The sequence below is a fragment of the Zootoca vivipara genome, chromosome 3, assembly GCF_965207765.1.
Source record: "Zootoca vivipara chromosome 3, rZooViv2.hap1.1, whole genome shotgun sequence".
In the NCBI taxonomy this organism is placed as follows: domain Eukaryota; kingdom Metazoa; phylum Chordata; class Lepidosauria; order Squamata; family Lacertidae; genus Zootoca; species Zootoca vivipara.
The window spans coordinates 55,120,326-55,139,930 of NC_142586.1; the positions used below are offsets into that span (position 1 = coordinate 55,120,326).

The window sequence follows — 19,605 nt, forward strand, 5'->3', positions numbered from 1 at the left end:
CTGGACAGCCACCACCCATCGGTGGAGACAATACTGAGTTGGCTGAACAAAGGGTCTGATTTAGTACAGTGGTACCTTGGTTCTCAAACGCCTTGGTACTCAAACAATTTGGAGCCAAACACTGCAAACCCAGATGTAAGTGTTTTGGTTTGCGAACTTTTTTCGGAAGCCGAACATGCTCCTTTTTGAGCGTTACACTTCCGTTTTGAGTGTTCCGCTGAGGTCTGTTTGTTTTTGCTATTTATTTTGCATTTTTGTTTTCGTGGCTCTTTTTGTTTTGTTTTTGTGACTGTGTGGAACTCAGTTCAGCTACTGATTGATTGTGTGACTGCAGTACATTGTTTATTGCTTTCATTTTATGGATCAATGGTCTCATTAGCTGGTAAAATTCATGTTAAATTGCTGTTTTAGGGGCTGTTTTTAAAAGTCTGGAATGGATTAATCCATTTTGCATTACTTTCTATGGGGAAGCATGCCTTGGTTTTGGAACGCTTTGGTTTTGGAACAGACTTCCGTAATGGATTAAGTTAGAGAACCAAGGTACTACTGTACATGGCAGTCTCCTCTGTTATATTTCTAGACATTTATACATGAAACTTCCAATTTTCAAGTAATAAAGACAAAAATATTTGAACCCAAAGCTTCTCTCAACAGAGTAATATATACCGGTATCTATATTTCTAAATTCTACCCTGCCTGCTTTCATCTTCCACAGTGGCATGCTACCGTAGTTGTAACTGTTAAACTGCACACCTTAAATATATAGTCAATCTAACATACTCGGGCAATCAGACAAGGCCAGTTTTAACACACATTTTATCAGCAGCTGCTGTTATTCATCTTCCATTCACTAATAACCCGTGTTGTCAAAGTTTGTCTTCTACAAGCTGAAGATATTCTCATTACTCAAAATGATATGGAAGCAATACTCAGAACATGACAAAGTAAATTGCATTTCATCGTATCTTTTTTCTTCTTCCTGTGGCTGAGGGAACACGTAGATCGATACTCTTCAGCATGGGAACTCCACACTGAAATTTTCATTTGTTTCAAACAGCAACAAAAAGACCTTAAGCATGCCCTGCCACTTTCGGTTTAGGAAGAAATGCACTAATAAACTCTTACCCCTGGGTCATCTTTGACAATGGGCAATACTATGCCAGCTCTTATTAAAGGCAATTCGTATCAGTGGCCCAAAAATTTCCTTTAAAATTACCATCTTTTGTATCCATGTAGCAGGATGTCAGCTTTAAAGTGCCATCGAGATATAGGACCTGTCACTATAGTTAATTTTCAGCAGAGTTTTAACACCAGGGTAGCTCATCCCCCAGGGTATGTTTTTGACTAACGAGGTTTATTTGGTGGTTATCCAGACAAACAAGGAAGCATTACTACTGCATATTGCTTTTCAAATATAGCGGGAAGCAAGGAACTCTATGTACTCAAGCTTTAAGCTGATACAACCGAGAACTCTAAGATCTTAGTCGGGGGGGGGGGGTTGTCCAGTAGCACCTTAGAGACCAACTAAGCTTGTTCTGGGTATAAGCTTTCACGTGCATGCACACTTCTTCAGATACACTGAAACAGAAGTCACCAGATCCTTATATATTCTTCAGTTTCAGTGTATCTGAAGAAGTGTGCATGCACGTGAAAGCTTATACCCAGAACAAACTTAGTTGGCATGGCCGGCCCTAAGGCAAGGCTGGGAGGTGCAAGGTGCCAGGGTGCCGGGCCGCCAGGGGGGCACCGCGCTGCTCCAGCCGCGCTCGGAAACGGGGGGGGGGGCGCCGGAGGGATAGTTCGCGCCACGGCGCCAGCTATGCTTAAGACGGCCCTATTTATTTTTCATTTTGTTTTGACAAAATTTATAGACCGCTTAATCAAACCAAACCTCTAAGCAGTGTGAATAAAATAGTATAAAATGTTATTTTTTAAACTCAGTAAAACTTTAAATACTTTAAGAACTTGAAATAAAAATGAAATGATGCCTTTGAAAATGTTAGCATTCTTCAATGAGAGACAAATTTTATTTCCTTAACTTTGATCTAGAACTGAGGTACACACCATACAGTTGAAGCATATTTAAAGCACACCACCCTCCTCAAAGAATCCTGGAAATTGTAGTTTGGAAATTGCAGCTTCCTCGGGAATGAACTACAGTTTTCAGAATCCTTGCGAGAAGGATGCACCTTGAATGTATTGTGTGCATGCACAGCTTTAGTACAAAAAGGAACTTCCCATATTCTTTGTACAATTTGTGGTAAAGCACCACAGTGTCCTGTGACCTTCATTCCAGGAGAACCAAACCTAGGGAAAGTGCTGGAAACTATGATGTCTCTCACCACTCAGAGATTTCTGTACACATAACAATATTAAGTACAGTAAGGCTATAGAAATAAAACAATGAATGGGAACATTTAAGTCAGGTTTTCATATCTATTGGTATAAAAACAAAGCAAACTCCATGGAATAAATATTTAAACATTTTTATGTCATTAAATATCATTTAGATAATCTGTGGTTTTCCAAATAGAAACCAGCCACTTTTGTTTTATTCCATGAGGATTCCAGCAATGTGCAATTGGCTTCTCCTCTCTATATTACTTGAGTTCAAGGTATTATCAAGATAAACACATTTTTATTTTTAGAACATTTGATGCCAGCAATTAGAAAAAATTTTTTTTACCTCGAACAATAAGCTGAGCAAAGTTGGAGACTCCAGATCCTCTCTCAGACTGAGTAACACAGCGATATAAATCCTGATCTGTTTTTGTCACTTCCTGAAGTTTAAAGGTAGCAGCAAATCGTCTGTGATTTATGTTTTTAGTTAGGGCCACAGGAATGTCTTCTCCATTTCGTCTCTGTAACAAAAGGAAATCAACACAAAAAGACTGGGTGATTAAAACAGCATCTGATCGGTAGGATCACAAAACAAGCAACTTGGCAAGCAATGAAAGCGAATGTGGAACCTTAGCAAGGTGCCCATCTTTATGAGAGAGGCGTTATGTGAGGGAGGAAAAGGTACTATAGGCAGCTTGGCCAATATTCTCTCTGCCCTCTGAACACTGCACCCCTTCCACTACTCTGAATGGCTTCATGTTAGTAGAGACCATAAAATGTTAGAAATAGATGGCAGCTTTGTACTGGGTATCCTGATGCTTAAGATCCACAAATGAAGTACATCAGGAAAGGAAATCACAACAACAATATAAACAAATGGGGTTATCTCCAGTGAACAACTTCTGCTTGTGCTGTGAAACTTCTCCTCCCCTCCCACTCCAATGCCCAAAATCTGCTTTATAGTTTCTGCCAACCCCCAGAGTTTTAGGGTGCTGGGGGCACAGGGGATGGGGAGGAGCAGGAGAAAAAAATACCACTGCAGGAGCGGAAGTTGTTCTGCTCACACAATGACTCTCTGACTGATTCAATCCATAAGTAATCAGTAAGTAAAATCCGGGATCAGCAGGGGCGCCGCACCGGAAGTCGCTTCTGGTGCCGGTGCTGCCCGATTTCCGGTGCCCAGGCATGGGCAGAGCGGCACCGGAAATCGGTTCTGCGCATGTACAGACATGCACAGAAGGAGCCTCCCTGGCAGGCAGGAAATCCGGGGGATTTATGAGATTTTTCTCTATTCTGGATAACAGCGGGAAACGGGTTTAAATACGGGGGTTTCCCACGAAAAACGGGAGACTTGGCAGCTATGACCTGTGGCCCTTTGGACATTGTTAGCTTATCAACATTTGTAAATTACCCACAAACATAGGTATAGACAGCGCTGCATCTGTGACGACTATTTGAACATTTTTAAAGAGGTGCAAAATGAATGAACTATGCATATACGTCTCTGAACAGTTCCCACACTTTGCAAAACAGCCTCAAACCAGTCAGGAGTCCCTGACATGTGTACCAGGGTGGCATTTAACAATGCAAATGTATGCTGTCCACACAGTAAACCAGAGACAGGGCCACTGAGGCCCTTCAGTTGCTGCTGGACTGTCATTCCCATCAACCCTGGATGAGGCTGATGGGAGCTGCACTTTGGACGGCCATAGGTTTGTAGTCAAGTCGTGAAATAGCAAAACATTAAAATTTAATTTAAAATAATTTGTGTCATTCATGATTTAATCAGATCAAAAGGAAGAAGAGAGGGAGAAAGAAGGTTCTCATGACTACTTTCTGTGACTTGTTATGTACTGTATGGTCTACAAAAAATAAAACAACGCAGGGAAGCAATTGCCATGCATAATGCCCCATTGCAGACAATCTTCTCTCCACTTAATAAGCCAAAGATAAACAAGCCTCCCCCCCCCGAGCCCCTTTGCTTCCTCCTTTTGCAGCACAAGCAATTAAACCAGGCAACATGTAATAATGCCAGGATATTAAACCAGACCGTGCTCTAAGATCCTGGCTGGTTCTGAACTTTGCTTAAATGAAGATTTCTACATTCCGGCATGTAGATGCCCCGAGAAGGAGCTGTGTACATGAGCAACGAACTCATTCATATCACACCTTATAGGCAAAGATGCAATTGTGTGAATGTGGTCAGTAGGGTTCATTGGAACTCAACAGCCGCCACATTTTTTAAACCAAAACCGCAGGCTGGCAGAAGGTAGAAGAAAGAAATCACAACACATTACACATGGTCAGTGATGTGTCCTGCAGCCTTGTAATCAGTGAAGAATCTGACAATAAAAGTCCCTAGGAAGTAGTGCAATAGGGCCAACAGTAGTAGCATTTAGGCATCCCCAGAGAGAATCTACTCAGATAACAGCCACTGAGGCTACAGAGTGATGCTTATGTGACTCTGAGCTATTGTCCCATGGAGGACCTAGTTAACTGAGGCAGAATTAAATTCAAACCAGGAGGAACTTATCATCTGCTGCTGTTATAAGGTAAAACAAAAAAGGAACTGCAAACTAAGGAGCCTGGGGAAATGATCACATTTATCCGAGAAGGGACGGCTCTCTTCAAACCTAAATGACAGCAGTGGCTTCAAAAGATGGAATGTAGAGTGACAAGAGGGATTTCATATGCAAACATACACTTTTTAGACTGGAGTTCCAAGCAAGATCTCAATTGAAATGGTATGAAGACTGAAGTTGCAGCACTGCTTGTCCAATGCTACTATATAGCAGTATCTCTAAAGCACTATTTTAATATGAGAAAGACCACCAATAAAGTGTAAGTCACACCTAATCATTCTTACATTTCTCTCTGCTGGATAATATTAGGCAGAAGCAGGTGACGTGTGTATATACAATTTTATTTATACATACATATGCAGTTCTCAAGTCTTCAAGTACACAAAAATACTGTTCACATTATTAATCATATCTACATCTTGCCCTTTCACCCAAAAAGCTGAGGGCAATGCTCTCAGGATAGGTGATTCATTACCAATACATTATTCCAAATGGGACACAAGGACCTTCAACACTATAAACCTGCACTCTAAATTAACAGATTAGGTTTTTGGGGGTTTGGGGGTTGTTGTTTTTTGTTTAACAAAAAATAAAAATAAACTATATGCAACTCCTGGCTTCAGTGGAATTCAGCCAACCTGAACGAAAAAATCATATAAGGGTGCAGGTGGTACTATGGCCAATACACCGTCTTGATAAAAACACATTCATAGATAAATGAGAATTTACATCCCTCAGTAGCTGTCTCAGTGCCAGAGGAGAAAACATGAACTGACTCCTAATGCCTTGGTTGCAATCATATGTATGCAATTAGGCTGGCTGAATTCCATTAAGTCAAGAAGATTTAAACAAAGATTGCACCCACTGTCAGAAGTTACATGTTCATACTGCTTACTCAAATAAACTGGATGTATACCATGCAGGATTTGTATATATAACTAACAAAGGAAACAAAAGCATCTTACCACCTGTTTTTTCTTAAAATGTACTGAAGCAATCCTAAAAATATACAAGATTCTATCCCCTTTTGGCAGTGTCATTAAAGCAAAAGACAAACATGTGGGCTTTCAACTCCACATTCAAAGGTTGTAAACTTTAACACTCAGCAGGAAGTAAGCCCTGCTGAACACAATGAGACTTACTTGAGAGTAAACATGGAAAATGATTCTCACTGTTGCATATGAGTGAGCTGCACAAGTTCCAAGGCTCTAGTTTTCAGCTGGTAGGTCAAGAACCAGGATGGCATCATGCCTTAGTATAACTATAGTAAAAACAAACCACAGCTACAGGGGACCAGACACCACAAGGAACTGTGCTTAACTTAAAACTGAAAGTGGAAGTTCTTTATCTCCTGTGGTATACAAAAGAAAAGGCATGGGATGAGGGATGTGCAAGATCAAGGCTCATGGCAAGTTCTTCCTTCTCCTGAAGCAAGCTAGACTGCATGTATCTGAGGTCTGGATTCCATCTAGGTTAATCAGGAGGACACTTTATCAAGCTTGGGCTTAACCTACCGGTACTGCAGTTTCAGTTTGGAACAACTGATATAAAAAGAACTCTTATCTTTCACAGGAGCAATATGTTATGATGACAGACTCAACAAACTACTTGTAAAGTACTAGGAAATCAATGGTCAAAACATTGCAAGCACTACTATTAGAGATCAGAGTATGCATGCTGGATACAAAGGGGGCGGGGATGTAAAAAGCCAGACCGCTGTGATCAAAGAAAAGAAAGCTATTTTTATGGGAACACTATCAAGAGCACAGAAAAAGAACATTGGAAAGATACTTTCCTACAAGAGCTATAATAAAGAGAGACATCTTCTGGAGAATGATGTAATGCTGGATGGACTGTAAGCACTAGCTAATTTGCAGAATTGAGTCTGGAGGGACTGAACCTGCAGCAATTCCCCTGAATCATGTGTCACCACAGTTGCAGGGCAGCAATGAGACAGAACAAGATGAGGCATAAATTGCTTACAAGACTCTGGTCGTGAAAGAAAAGGAAAAGGCAAGGAGATCTTTATGAATTAACTTTATAGTAAAGGGGGGAAGTAAAGAGGTGTGAAGCAAGAAATCTTTAAAAGCAATGTTGTGTAACAGCAATACACCTGGGAATCCAGTAGGGATTGATTTAAGAAGGTAGAGACTTAGGGCCTAAGCAAAGTGCTATAGAAAACAGGCTTAGTTTGCAGTGTTGCCTGCAATGCAGGCAAGAGACAGGGAGAGTTCAAAACTCCAGAGCTGCCAGCTTTATTCAGCAGGAGGAAAGTAATTTCCACGAGTAATTCTTTAAAAAGGGAAAGTAAATGAGTTACAGGCACAAAAGACTACTCTCATTGGATAGATCTCTATCCATTTATCCATCTATCATCTGATTGTTTATTTATTTATTTAAGTTCTATACCTCCCTTCATCCAAAGATCTCAGGGCACTTCACAGCATAAAAATGCAAAATAAAAACACAAAGCAGCACTAATAAAAATAAAAATAAGAACATGAACAAAACAAACCCATTCTGCTCATCCACAAAAGCATTTAAAAGGGCATAGAATGTTAATCAGCTGACAGCCTAGTTGAAGAGGAACATTTTCGCCTGGCACCTAAAGATATACAGAGAGACAGGAAGTGTCCTCAAGGAAGAATGGTGTCATGCTTTGCACATCTACTGAGAAGCAGCAGCCACTCCCTGTTTCCTAGAGCAGGAGTCTTCAACTTTTCCAGACCCAGGGTCCACCTTTAATGCAAACTTGCATTGGGAACCCATTCCTTAATTCTCCATTGCCCTCTCCCCCCATTCCCCAATAATTTGTATGTTAGCAGTGCTGCTGTTGCAGCCCGCCGTGAATCAGGCCATAACACAGTGGTGAGTCTCGACCCACCAGCTGAAGACAAGTGCCCTTGACCAGGGGAGAATACATGGGTAGAAATCACCGGCCATTCATTATATTAAAGTTCTGTGTATATATATTCAACATGCAATGAACAAAGTGGCCCAAAGACTGAACTTTGTGTGTGTGTGTGTGTGTGTGTGTGTAGTCCACTCTTCCAAAATAAAGATCAATATTTTTTATAACTGGTATTCATCTATCATGCACAAATCCTTGGCCAAAAAAAAGGGTTCATCTCAAACAAAGATACATTTGACTTCCAAATCTTCTAGGGTTGGGCACTGGCAAACTGCTAGCTCTCATATATCACGCAGGCAGGCTGATTTATGGGCATTCAGAATCTGAGTAGGTTCTCACTTGTAAATCTTAATGCATGAGGATGAAAGACAGTTATACAAGACTACAGTGATCTATCAATTGACAGGAAGTAAAAGGAGCATATAGCATTGGAGAGGTACAAACCTTCATGCTTAGGGTCACATCTTGTTTAACTTGTTTAAGTTTGATGAATCCCATCTAAACTAGCCTGAAAAATACTTAAGGTGGGATTCACCCAACCAGCCCTGTCGGCAAAGCCCTGGGCAAGGAGTTCCGCTTGTGCCATGCAGCTTTCCCTCTCTCCTCCCCCTGTATACCTTGAAATTGGCTCAAGGGAGGGGGTCAGGAGAACCCCCAGGGCAGCGGGAGAAGTAGAGGGGGGATCGTTCCATCTGGCTAGCTGAAATGCTTGCACCAATTGAATATCCACCATAGATGTTCAATATTACAATTGCATCAACTTCACAATGTTCTCTATTGCATTTTGTCTTTCAAAAATAGACTTTAAAACAGTCATTTTGGTGGATGTACCTCTTCAGCTGAAGTGCATCCGTCCTTTAAGGTGAATATGGTTTGCAGCTGACTATTGCAGACATCCCTTACTACTTCGCTTAGTGGAATCAAACAATTTAGCAGGCTACTTCTTCTTTTTTAAGCATGTTTGTTTGTTTGTTTGCCTGCCTGCCTGCCTGCCTGTTTGCTTGCTTGCTTGCTAGCTAGCTAGCACTGGGCAAGTTTTCCCAATTCTGTGTATCCTTTATGGGTTGAATATGCCAAATTGTTCTACTCTTTATCTTCCAAATGCTTATAAAATAATTCTATAATTACTAATATGCTCTTGCCCCAGTGTAATTGCTCCTTTTGTTCTCGTGATTTATTATCTCCCCCCCCCCCAACAGCCTTGGCAATGTGTAATCCTAGGATCCCAAACATGGCACCTGTGAACACACCATCCACAGACATCCCCTTGTTGTTGACTCTTTGCAACATAAAAGTATGGTAAGCCGAGGAGGGGGAGAAGAGAGACAGAAACAATACATTTCTTCTTCCTTTCAGCCACTCACTTTTAAAGCCAGATAAAGATAGGGGAGCACTCAGCTTCCAAAGGCGCTGAGAATCCACAATCTTTAATAAACAGGTTAAACAAATGGCAGGGAAGTCTGAAAGTTAGGCCTGTTGCTATGCTCCAATCAGTCAAGCTCTAAATATACAACAGATGTCCAAGATGGCAGGCAGCTACATTCCAAACAGCATTTGCAACCATCACCTTGAAGACACTGCTTTTTATAAAGATACTGTGGCTTACATGGTGGTAAAAGGCAATATCCTCCACAACAGAAGGACCCTAATCCTCATGATGTCCAGAACAGAAAGCAGAAATATCTAAATGTACACAATATTCCAAAAAACACAGAGAAAAGTCATGAGTTGTAGTTGCAACAAACTGAACTCAAATTCGTCGTTCTCTTTTTCTATCCTTCAACTGCTATTTTCAGGCAGTTGCTTTAATTATCTGCAACTCCACTAGGAATGACATTTCCCTGTGGCTGGGAGAAGAAAGGCATCATGCTGTATTAATGCTGATGAGCCTCTCAAAGGGTGAAACCATGGCACCCTCTTCCAGCTTTGGCATGCCAACTAAGGAGGCATTTAGCCAGCACCTAAAGCCATTACTGACAGATTACTGACAGGATTACCAGTCATGCTTAAAAAAAACAAAACAAAAAACAACCCACCACATTTTAACTACAGGTGATAGCGTTCCTCATTTCAGATCCACCAAAGTCAAAGGTCTGTATGGCCAAAAAAAAAAAAAAAAAAAAAAAACCAAGAACTGCAAAGGCAGATTAAACCTCTTTACTCAAGCCAAATGATGTGTTGATGCCAAGGCTCAACAATGATGGATAGGCTCATTAGTGGTTCCGTTATCAACTACTGAACCTAGAGCCAGGGCATATGGTTTAGCAGATGCTCCAAGGAAAGGGCTTTACTGATGGGGGCCACATAGGTGTCCTCTTACGCTGCCCACGGACAAGAGATCTCAAACGTTGTGAGACAGCTTACCACATTCACTACCATTCCCAAATTGGAAAACAGAATGAAGCAGCTTGGTTCTGAAACCTATTCCTTAGATATTTGCACTGAGCTAACCAAAAACACAGCATGTGAATTAATTAAGCAGGGATGTTTTTGAAAACTTCTATCTGACCCCCAACACACACACACACACACACACACACACACAGAGAGAGAGGGGGGGATTTTAGTGTTCTGAATTGCTGTTTAACTCAGAAGTATGTTTCAATCAAGTTCAGTAGAACATGCTAGTATGTGTGCTTAGACTTTCAAACTTCCTGCACAGTAGAACACAGGATCAGGCAGCCCAAGTTTTAAACATTTGTAGGCAGGCAAGGGGTGATATAACTGGGCTCCTGAGCCACCACAGGGATGCCACAGAAAGAATGTACAGTAGTTGGTCATGGTAGCTGTGGACTCAGAAGGTTGAAAACCTATGGGAGTGGGCCTTTTGGGAAAAGATCACAGTCACAGTAGGTTCAGAGTCGCACTGCCATATCCAAGAAGAAGTACTGGTACTACATTATATTATAACTGAGTGATCACCTGTTGAGAAAATACTATCACAGATGAGCTCATGAATTATTTGATCCTATTACTTGAGGCAATGAAAGCTAGTTGCAAAGTAATAATTTTCACAGAACCTTGCAGCCAACTGTGAACTTGCCCTCTATAATTCTGAATAGGTTACATTCATATATAATAGGCAGATTTACTTTTCAACATGATTTATAGTTAAAAGAGCTCAAAGTTTTCATCTATTTATCATCCTATGTGAAGAAGCACTTTCAGGAGTATTTACTTGCCGTCAGAATCCTACAATAAAGAGGTGAGACATCAACCTGGGTTTCAAGATAAGCATTAACAACAACTTTTAAACTGATCTGCAACGGGTTGCAAGCTAGGTATTAAAATCACTCAGTACTGTGTGGATCCCTATTGGTTTAGGAATTGGAGTATTGCTCCTTATGCCTGTGGCTCTTTTTGGATAAGCCATCTGGCCATAGCTGCCAAGTTATCCCTTTTTTAAAGGGATTTCCCCTTATGCTGAATAGGCTTCCTCGCGAGAAAAGGGAAAACTTGGCAGCTATGCATCTGGCTCAGGTCCCCTTCAGTGGTAGTCTCTCTACTCATATTCAAATATATAGAGGAAGCTATATTGAGGTCACACACACCCCCAAATTGGTGAGGTGAGCTGCTTAGCCCACTCCCTCTCTCATGGAGCCTCAAAACTCCGATAGGTGGATAATGTCATTGACCAGCAAAGTCTTTTATAACCAGATTAAATTTGTCTCCCCTAGAAGCATACCCTTTACTAGGATCATGCACATGAATTTGTTCACAGCTTCCAACATATGAGAAGTGGTACAATATCCCACCCACTGGCCATGCTGATGCGCCTTCTGGCTGTGTGCCCCAGTGACCACACAAGGTTAGTGAACGAAAAGGTAACACATGCATATCATTCTATCACATTACTTCTTGGGTTGTTTTGTTTGTTTGTTTTTGGAAACTGTTGTTTCATTATCTTGTAAACTATCTTGGTAGGTTGAATTTTTAATGAGATAAACATGTTTATTGTTTTTAACAAAAAGGAGAGGAAATCTAATTATGTAATTTAGGCAAAACAAAACATATGTTTGCTAAAACAGCTTTTGTCTGTTTGTTAAACAATCTACCCTAGAGAATAAAAATGAAATAATCTGACATCAATCTGATATGGAGGACTGCATAGTATGGAAACTTTCCAATTGGCTCTTTTTAACCACATTGGATCCAACACTCATCTAGGTTGCACAGAGTGGTTAACAGAAGTACTTGCACACTGCCATTGTTAGCACCTTAGCTGTGACAATTATACAGGTTCTTTTAATGTGTGTTCACTTTGGCACTCCTAATACTCTGTTTCTTTATAATGATTTTGTGTGTGTGTTTATCTAAGTGTTGTTTTATTAGTGTTCCCCATTTAATGGAAACTCTTAGTCCCTAGGGATACTGTGGGTTTTATGCCAGGTTATATCCACGTCTTCAGTCCCTCTTCTGCCCCAACTGGGCTAACAGGACGACTGGAGCAGCTTCTGCTTCAATAAACGATGGATACTGCAGCAGAGGTTTTTAATCCTCTTTATTATTTCAAGCTAATGTGTATTTACAGAATATATACATAGGCTGTGTGAAAGTTACAAACAGCTCTCACTGCAAACACACAGCATAAGAGAGAGCCAGAGCTACTCACAACAGCTACATAGCAATATAGCAATACCACACCCCACTAAATTAGCAGAGTCAGGAAGGCAATTGAGTGAAGGAACAGTTCCTGCCCACTTCTCTCTCTGGAAACTGATTCTCACATTGGGAGGGGTGAAAATGCTAACAGATACAGCCTGCAATTACTAAACTGGTCATGTAAAATCAAATGAAATCGAATGTTTACAGTTATCACATTGAAGCAGAAGGCATGAGCAGTAGCATTATCTGTCATCTCATTTTATTTTACTCATTAGTAGCAAATGTCATGGAGGATAAGGCTATCAATGGCTATGTTATACCTCCACTGTTAAAGGCAATATGTCTCTGACTATCAGTTGGTAGAAATCAGAAGTGGGGACAGTGGTGTTGAGCTCCAGTTCTGCACATGTGCTTTCCACAGGCATATATGATGGACCCTTGGCCTGATCCAGCATGACTTTTGAGATTGTACTTCATCCTGTTCTAAAATCTGGAATTCTTTAATTCAGTTACATCACATGGATGTAGCTTAACATTCTGTTTAAAATCAAGGTATAATTTTCTATCAACTTCAATCAAATAGTTTTTTCAAAATCACAGATACATATGCCCCGCTTATCTACAAGTACCATACAATTTTTCCTCACCTCACTGAAAAGGAATTCCAAATTTAGTACATTGCTCCCCAGGACTACATTTTCCCCATTTCTTTAAGTCTAAAACATATTGCTGACATTTTTAGGGTGGTTATGGTGCCTAAATAAAATAAATGTGTAGAGAGCATTCTACTGCAGAGAATATTCACTGCAGTGTAACAGCAATTTCACATAATACCTTGATTATTAGAAAGGGCTACAACTGAGCTATCACAGAACACAAGAGCCCATGAATAGGGAAATATTTGACGAAATAAAAGAGTGTATCACTGCATCTTCAACTCATGTGAGTCAGATTTTGTTCATAAAAGTGGGGGACTCAAAAACATTGCAGTTGTATAAGCAGAACCATATTTTAATATGAAATAAATGAAAATTTAAAAATAAAGCAAAATAAAAATAAAAATAAAAAATATATTGGAAAGCATTTTTCAGTTATGCGACTTATCCTGTATAAACCAGAAAAAGTAGAACTTTCATTTTTGCTTTTGCAAGATATATGCCCACAAATGGACCACACTGAATCAGCCTTACCTGGAGCCATAACTTGTTATTCACTGCATCCCTCCCTGTAGCAATGCACTGAAATGTAGCATTCTGGCCTGCGTTCACCTCCACATCCCCAAGCCTCAAGAAGTGAGGAGATTTATCTGTGTGTAGGTGGAGAGAGAGAGAAATGTTACCAAAAAATGTTCAGACAAAAAAAAGCCCATTTACTTCTCCCCAAAGATACACATTACTGCAGCCTTTGGTTTAAACTAATTTTTTACATGAAAGAAAATAATTGTTTCAACTCAAGGAGAGAGAACAAAACAGCCTTGATCTTTCTTACTGCACCACACAAACTCTGCTAAAGCTTGTCAGACATGAATTAAAAGCGATTTGTAATGAGCCAAAGCGTAAAAGGATGTGAAACCAAAAATTTTAAAAAGCCTATAAACTCTGGAGTGAACTTCCATTACGTTCTACATAAAAACCACTGCAATGAGAAACCACTGCATTAACAATACAAACAATCAGATTTAATTAGCTCCATATAGTGTGATCTAGTGCCACGTAGACATCCCTGTCAGTAAATATCACCTGCACCACTAAATACAGCAACATTTGACCCACTGACAAAGCTTCTCATACTAACTGTCCTGCCTCGAGGAAAGCTCAGTGACAAAACCATCCTTGTGAAATATTAGGGTTGGAAAAGGCAGTGGTAGCAGTCGAGAGAGAGAAATATGCTACATAGTTTGTACACACATTACTCTTCTAAATTACCTGGTAACAGGCCACACATCAAGAGTCTAGGCTTAGCAATTCAATAGACTGACCCAGTCTATTGCATCTGCAATTAACCAAACAACATTCAGTAATGCTATGCCTGTGCCAGATTCCCAGCAGGTGGTTGCTTTTGTATTCCAGAAGGGACTGTGGAAGAAGCAAGGCGATGGGGCAGTCAGTGTTGGGCAAATGCACCAGCAGCGCTAAATCCTCCTGCTGGTGCATTTGCACTACAACAGTCTCTCTGCCACCTCTCCCCTCTTCCTCCAGTGAACAATAGGATTACACCTACTGGGTGGGAAGCTAGCCCAGTGGCTCTACCCCCACCCAGCAAGCCACTTCTGTGGTTATGTTCCCTCATGAGCTGGAACCCCAATTAACAGAAATCTTATACATCTACATTTAACTATAAGCTACACATCTGTGAATGTTGAGAAACATTAAATTAAGGTATTTAAATTAACAAGAAAACAAGATTAATTCGCTGCTTCAAAGGTGTCATCATCCCACTTTTTAACAATTTGTAAGAAGAGGAAAAACTAGAGGGGGAGGGTGGAGGGAGGACACCAATGGTTGGATGATGGAAAAAGCAGTCAGACAATATTGAGCCTGTCTTGAAAAAGACAGAGAAAAATGTGACTCTTAATCATTACTTACCACAAGGGTAACTCAGAACCTGGATGTCATCAATGGCAATGTAGCCATTTCTTCCATCTGAGACTTCGGCCTCAAATATTACCTGTCAAAGAGAAAGAAAAAAAATGTTTTACAACCGTCACTGCTACAGAATTCCCATCAGTGCAGGGTGCAGATATAAGACAACACTTTTTCATTACAGCTGAACTTGCTGCTACATTTCACTCCTGGATTTAATCATTTTCTCTGTTCTTGATTTACACAAAGATCAGCTATTAATTAAGGCTACTTCAGTGCCCTTGCACTCTCATTTTGGCCTGCAATATGCAGAATCTTTAGAACAAATATATCACCTTTTTAAATGAAGCAAATATTTCCCAGTAAAAAGAGGACAGGTTTTTCACATTCTGCCTAGGTGACAAGGCCCTTGCATTTTCTACCTCAGCAATTCAGCTGAATGCCACATTCACAGTGAAACTGAAAGTATAAGATTAATATGCTTGTACGTATCTTCGTTCTCTGTTTCTGCCAAGCAAGAGATAAAAAAAATGTGATGGAAGGAATAATAAAGGCACTGGTATCATAGCTCCTCTGATGCCTAGCCGAAATCCATGTCAATAGCAGCAGCAGAAATTGTGTAATCCTCCGCAATAAATGGATAGAGTTATCTCCATGCCCACCTGAACTCTGAGCACTGCAAGACTCCAGGGATGATGCAGAGAGAACATCAAGTACTAGAATTCAGGGAGTATTCAGTTTCAGCCCAAATCATGAGCTCTCAGTCTCTCTCTGTGAGGACCAAACATCTACACTGATTTCTTGCTTGATTTTATTTCTTGTTGCATTAACATGATACTAACGTGTGTTTGCAGCAGGATTTGATTGTATTTTTATATTGTTTTCTAAAGCAGCCAGAAAACACTCTCTCTCTCTCTCTCTCTCTCCCCGTGCCAAAAACAAAACAGAACAGCATATCACCCTAACTGTGTAGTTCTGCCTTCCGGGCAGAGGGGTTTTGCTTTTTTTCTTTTCTAATTGCCAGTAAAGCCTTTATTTAAACCTTACCTACCAACCATTTCACTGTGGTTTTGATACTCACGCAACCTTCATGCAAAAGAAGGCCAGTTAAATTAAATGCTGCATTTCCCCTCAATACAAATTGCAGGAGGGTGATCCACATTAGGGCCTCCATGCTGACAATTATGAGAGGGGGAACTGACACTGAGTGCCCCCCCATTCCACTCACAGATCTAAAATTCCCAGAGTTCCCTGGAAAGAAGACTTGATTGCTAAGCCACTCTGAGAGTTGTAGCTCTGTGAAAGGAATAGAGGTCTCAAAGTATCTCTCAGCACCTTTAAAAACTATAGTTCCTAGAAATCTTTGGGGAACCCATGACAGTTAAGCAGGGCTGGCCCCAGACATTTTGGTGCCTGAGGTGAACCAGAAATTCTCCCCCACTGTAGTTTGGAATTCAGTGTCGTAAGGCAATCATTCTGCCAGGCCAGCCATTTTGGCTGGCCAAATGGAATAATCTGCCTATCTCCCCCCCCCCCCCACACACACCTGCTCTGTTCTGGGGGTTCTCCCAATTCCCCAGAGCGAATTATGGGGGGGGCAGGGGAAAGGAGCGGATGGGAAATCCCCATTATACAATTGGAAGTCCTTTCACAGGGCTTCTGCTGATGGGATTCATTCATTCTAGCCGGCTACCTTGTCCCTCTCATACCTTGTTCCAAAATAACAATAACTCTTCTCTTAACAAATTATGTTCTTTGGCATCAGCCTTTAGTCACCCCTTTTAGGCACCTGCACTGCCTGCAAACTTGTGAAGGCTTATCCAGAAAAGATCTAAATCCTGGTCTCGGCAAATTCCTCCTGTTAATTTCCAATATGTCCGACACAATTACAGTACTGTTCAGAAGACAGCATGAAAATTGCGTGCCCATTCAAAAATACACAAATGTGCATATATTATGCTTGGTACACTTGGAGCACACCGTTTGTGCTTTCTTTGTGCATAATATTCCATTTCAATTAAAATCAGGGTGGGTGTTTGTCACAGCTTCTTTTCTAAAAGGACTCTGTGCTGTGTAATACTTCTTGTCATTCAATGGGGCTTCAACAAAAGCAAATATTTTACTTACATACCAATTAGCTTTTTATTCACTGTAACAAAAGAGCAATCCAATGTTCAACAAGTTATCAAAAGAATTTTTTAAAAAAATACAGATTGCACTAACTAGCCTTAATATTTGGAATCATCTATCCTGCTTCAGAATTGAGCATCATGGTACAAAATGCTAGGAACTGTGACTATAGGCACTTACATTCTTTCCCCAAGCCCAACATCCAATAATATCTGCCGGCATGTTCTATTCCTTCCCCCTCTGCAAACAGACAATTGTTAGCTGATGCATGTAAGAGCTCCCTGACAAGGGTCTGGGTGTTTCCACATATGGAGCCACCAATGGGAAAAAATGGGGAATTCTTTCATTCCTGGAAAGACAGGCCTCACATAGAATCATATAATTGTAGAGTTCGAAGGAACCTTGAATCTAAGCCCATACAATGCAGGGGGCATCTTTTGCCCAAACGTGGGGCTTGAGCCCTAAGAGTAAGTGTCTCATGCTCTTCCGACTGTGGGTCCAGCACTTACTAAAGAAAACAGCTACAGTGAAACATCATGGGAATTTTGTGGTGATATATAATCAGAAAACAAAGAAATGAAACTTAATAAGTAAGTTATTGATCTTTTGTCAAGTCCAATAACAAAAATAAATAGTATCAACTACTTTTCCATTATAAAAATTAATCTCTTTTGCTGCTTAAAAAATAATAATCTACAAGTTTACTCTACCATGGCACCATGAGCAGTGAACCTTTTTAGCTTCTAATTGGTAATTGGCAGTCAAAAAATTAAATGACCCTAGATTTATATATGCCCAATCTTGGGCTGACTTTCATAATCATATCTGTTCAGTAGCCAATGTGGAAAAGAGATGGGAGATGGGGTGTATTCTATATACGCAGAGACTGTATTAGCATCTCTCAATAACAGGATATACTCACTGATTAACTTCCAATCACCAACTGAATTCTCAGCCGGAACAAAAATGACGCAAGAGCCCCCACATGCTTCCCAGAACCTTTATAAATTGTGTATTATAAAAGTGCATAATCAATATGTTTCTAGGAATGTCATTTTGCAGCATGTTTCTTGCATCTTCATGTGTTCTATTTAGGCATTAACTTAATACACAAAGGGGGCTAGGAAAAAAGAGAAACATACTACCTTTGTCATCCCATCACCCTTCATGAGGTAGATAATGAATTCATGAGGTGGGATTAAAAACACAGATTTTCCAGGATTCTAAAACGTGCAAGAACCTTCCATGTTTGCAGGAAGCTGGTTGTTCTACAAGAATGGGAGGAGCTTCTGTGTTTGTCACCACAGCCCAACACAAAGTGTGCTAATTTAGAATTAATTTAATTCTAGATCAGAATACAGTGGTAGCTCGGGTTACAGATGCTTCAGGTTACAGACGCTTCAGGTTACAGACTCTGCTAATCCAGAAATAGTACCTCGGGTTAAGAACTTTGCTTCAGGATGAGAACAGAGATCGCGGTGCGGTGGCAGTGGGAGGTCCCATTAGCTAAAGGTTAAGAACAGTTTCAGGTTAAGAACAGACCTCCAGAACGAATTAAGTTCTTAACCCAAGGTACCACTGTACCTGACGATGTCGGTATTTTGTTTGTTTGTTTGTAAGGTTTCACACAGAATCATTTAAACAATTAAAAACATTCTAGAACATATAAAGCTTAGACTGTCACAATCAATTATTTTGTGTTTATTATAATTCATCTCTATATACTACTTAATATCACCCCACCAAAGGAATCATCACAGAAGGCTTACTTCCTTTCTTTAGAATTTCGTTGTTCAATAAACAAATCAATCCCCAGTTCCAGTCAATCGAATGTAAGAAGAGAAGTCTGGTCTAACTAGAGACAAAACCCCCATCATGAACACAGAATTTTACTGGAATGTGCTAACATTTTATTTAAGAATGCAAAATTCAAGAGTTTGCTTGGTGGTAACCCGAGATAATAATTTTTACTACAAGTAGAATGGATATAATGATTATAGTAAATTACAGCTTTACACTGAGTATTTGGAAAAGCCGACATGATTGCATCTGTAGCAGTGAGATGAGAAACTCAAAACTTGAGATTAAAAGACAGGCACTTGATAAAGCAGGCATCGCCAAAGTGGCAAGCAAAATGGCTAATTGAACCACTAGTATTTAGCACTTGGTTAAATGATATGACCTCCTCTCGTATCCTCCTGTACTCTACTTGATCCCCACTGCTGAAATGCAATAAATAACCCTTCCTCCATTTAATTCCCCTCCTGCACACTACTTGAATTTTTGAAACCAATTTGAAGCATTGCTAAATTTTCTAGACACTTAAAAAAGTTAAATGGGGCCCTTAGACACGAAAGCCAAGGCAATATAAATTAGCTAAAATGGACTTCAGAACTTTTTTTAACAAGGGGGGGGGGGTTCACTGAAATAAAGTTCGAATCTAACAGGACATAAA

At 40.3% G+C, this 19,605-nt stretch overlaps 1 protein-coding gene across 8 annotated transcripts in view; it reads right to left on the reverse strand.

Moving 5' to 3' along the window:
- The window catches only part of PTPRK (protein tyrosine phosphatase receptor type K), a 340,055-nt gene that overhangs the window by 152,413 nt on the left and 168,037 nt on the right, over positions 1–19,605 (reverse strand). For all 8 annotated transcript variants that reach the window (XM_035109047.3, XM_035109045.3, XM_035109041.3 and 5 more), the window contains exons 4-6: positions 15,024–15,105; positions 13,629–13,744; positions 2,687–2,861 (exon numbers count right to left, since the gene is read on the reverse strand). In XM_035109047.3, coding sequence (XP_034964938.3) covers positions 2,687–2,861; positions 13,629–13,744; positions 15,024–15,105 — 373 coding nt within the window. The remainder of the gene's footprint in view (positions 1–2,686; positions 2,862–13,628; positions 13,745–15,023; positions 15,106–19,605) is intronic.